The 2,252-nt window shown below is 38.5% G+C and overlaps 1 protein-coding gene across 1 annotated transcript; it reads right to left on the reverse strand.

Annotated features, from left to right (window-relative positions):
• Gasu_66150 (Mg2+ uptake permease (NIPA), DMT family) lies at positions 1-2,050 on the reverse strand (the record flags this gene model as incomplete). Its single annotated transcript, XM_005702188.1, has 4 exons — positions 873-2,050; positions 551-820; positions 365-496; positions 1-318 (listed from the first exon to the last, which is right to left on the reverse strand). Exons 1-4 carry the CDS (start codon positions 2,016-2,018, stop codon positions 1-3), a joined length of 1,866 nt encoding a protein of 621 aa, XP_005702245.1. The 5' UTR covers positions 2,019-2,050.
• Between the last annotated feature and the right edge of the window lie 202 nt (positions 2,051-2,252).

Consider the following 2,252-nt stretch of genomic DNA (forward strand, 5'->3'; position numbering starts at 1 on the left):
TCACATACTTTCTTGTCTACGGGAGGATAAACTATTTCGGGAATTATGGGATGCCCAGTAACGTCTTACTGCTTCCACAAATTCAGCCTCTTCCTCCTCCGCTTCTTGAGGTCGACTTGAAAAACTAATTACAGAAATACCGATAAAGATAAGTCCTATCCCTATAAAAAAAGGGGTATTATATGCAGTAATATAATGATATTCTTGATACATCAGAATAGAGCTGACAACCGAAAAAGTCATGAAAAATCCATAATAAACAGCCAAAAATAGAGTTACTCGAAATGTTTGCATTCCTCGGTTCATATAGTACACCATCTAGAAAAGCTTTAGGATGAATATCTCAACAGAAAATAGAACTTACAAATACAATTGTGACTAACAATACAAATGCCATCACGTAAATCAAAGGCTTTGCTAGCTGGTCTCCATGTCCAGTGACAGAATAACGAATTAACTGCACGACTCCTTTGGCACTAGTCACACTGACAGCAGCCTAGTAAATATCTGAGTTTTGTATTCTACAATGAGTCCTTTGCAGAATACTTACAGACATTCCAGACATCAGAGCATACACTAAAAGATAACGAACTCCAATCCCCGTGATCATATTAATAACAAAGATAGCACATATCACACCAACAGTAATAGAAATAAAGACAATAAATGCCACATTATCCAACAGATGAAGTATTTGGGATTGATTCAATGCACCCGTCGAGTCTGGGCCACTTGGACCGAATACTCCAACCAATGCTGCACCTGCTATGGATAGCAAAATACCAAAAATGGTAACCCAAGTAACTTTTTCTTTCAAAAACTTGAACATATGTAAACAAGTGAAAATACAAAAAGGAAATATTACTACTTACTTTCCAAGCAAGCAATGCATTGATTGGAACGACTAAGACTCCCAATGGTGCTATAGTTGAACCAGGAGCAAATCCGAAAGCAATCAAGTTGCATGCTTCACCACCACCTATCAACAATAAGCCCGTCCACCATTTTTTCATTTTCAAGTAATGTGTTCTCTCAATAGCACCTGTGTCTTGTCGATGTTGTTCTTCTATAATTCTTTCTACTTGTCTGAAACTTTCTGAATTGGGAATATGGAGTCCATGACGTGTTGCCACATCTTCCCAATTCACGTGTGGAGACTGTGGAGGTGAAATATTGAAAAGAGTCTTTTTACGAACAGGTTCTGAAGTTATAGAAATATTTCGAGGCCTATTTATACTGCTACTTTTCTCAATTAGCCTCTTTCGAACCTTGCGAAACCTCGAAATAATATCCACAGCTTCCTTTTGATTTTGCTTTTCTTCTGGTCTATATTCTGAAACATGGTTGCCTTCCTCCAAGTCATTACTATCCACATAGCCATCAAATAAGCGGTCAGCAGTGAAACCGTTCAATCGTGATAGCGCGGCTATATCTAACGACAGTTCTTGGTATTCTGTGGAATCTGCTGTATCACCTGTATCAAGCAATTGTTCACGCCTCTTCATTTTATCCCAATCATCGAATGAATGTGCTCTGCAAGTTTGCTCCTTTATATGGTCACTCCTCGTATTTTTTACTAGTTTGACATTTGTTAAAGGGGGTGAAGAATCAAGGTCTAATGACGAATGAGCTGTATGGTATATATTCTCTTGCATATCTTCAACTGTGGTCTTCTCAAGAGTCGAGTTATTCTTATCCAAAGGTTCTTTGAGCTCCATGTTTTGGTTGCCGACCTGTACTGACAAACCTGTGGAGTTGTGCACCGCCGTCTCTACACCGTTATCAGACATCCTTCTTTCTTGTTGGATTCGTTTTCTAATTTGTTCATGCGTATACTTTTGTAGAACCGCACCGGAGGCAATCAAGAACTGACCCCCCACAGCGATGAGCACACCAACAAAAACCAAACTTCCACTTGAAGAGTTGGAAGAACTTCTCGAGTAATAAGAAATTGAATTAGATATGCTTTTTTGCTTGTTTTCGTTTGTATTATCACGACTTGTACTGTTGGAATTCATCCATATTGTTGTGTCTACAGTAAACGGCAACAAAAATGAGGACAAATACAAGCAAGAATATTTTCAGCAAGCGTAAAATTTGCCACTTCATCAAACAAGAGCCACTCAGTCGAAAATTTATACGACAAAACTTTGTGAATAACTTGTTTTATAGCAGTGCGACGCTCATTTCTCTATGATTTTAGAGTCACGACCAAATCGATTCGATTGCGGATGTCCCTTCTGGATTTCGAT

The sequence above is a fragment of the Galdieria sulphuraria genome, assembly GCF_000341285.1.
Source record: "Galdieria sulphuraria unplaced genomic scaffold scaf_417, whole genome shotgun sequence".
Taxonomy (NCBI): domain Eukaryota; phylum Rhodophyta; class Bangiophyceae; order Galdieriales; family Galdieriaceae; genus Galdieria; species Galdieria sulphuraria.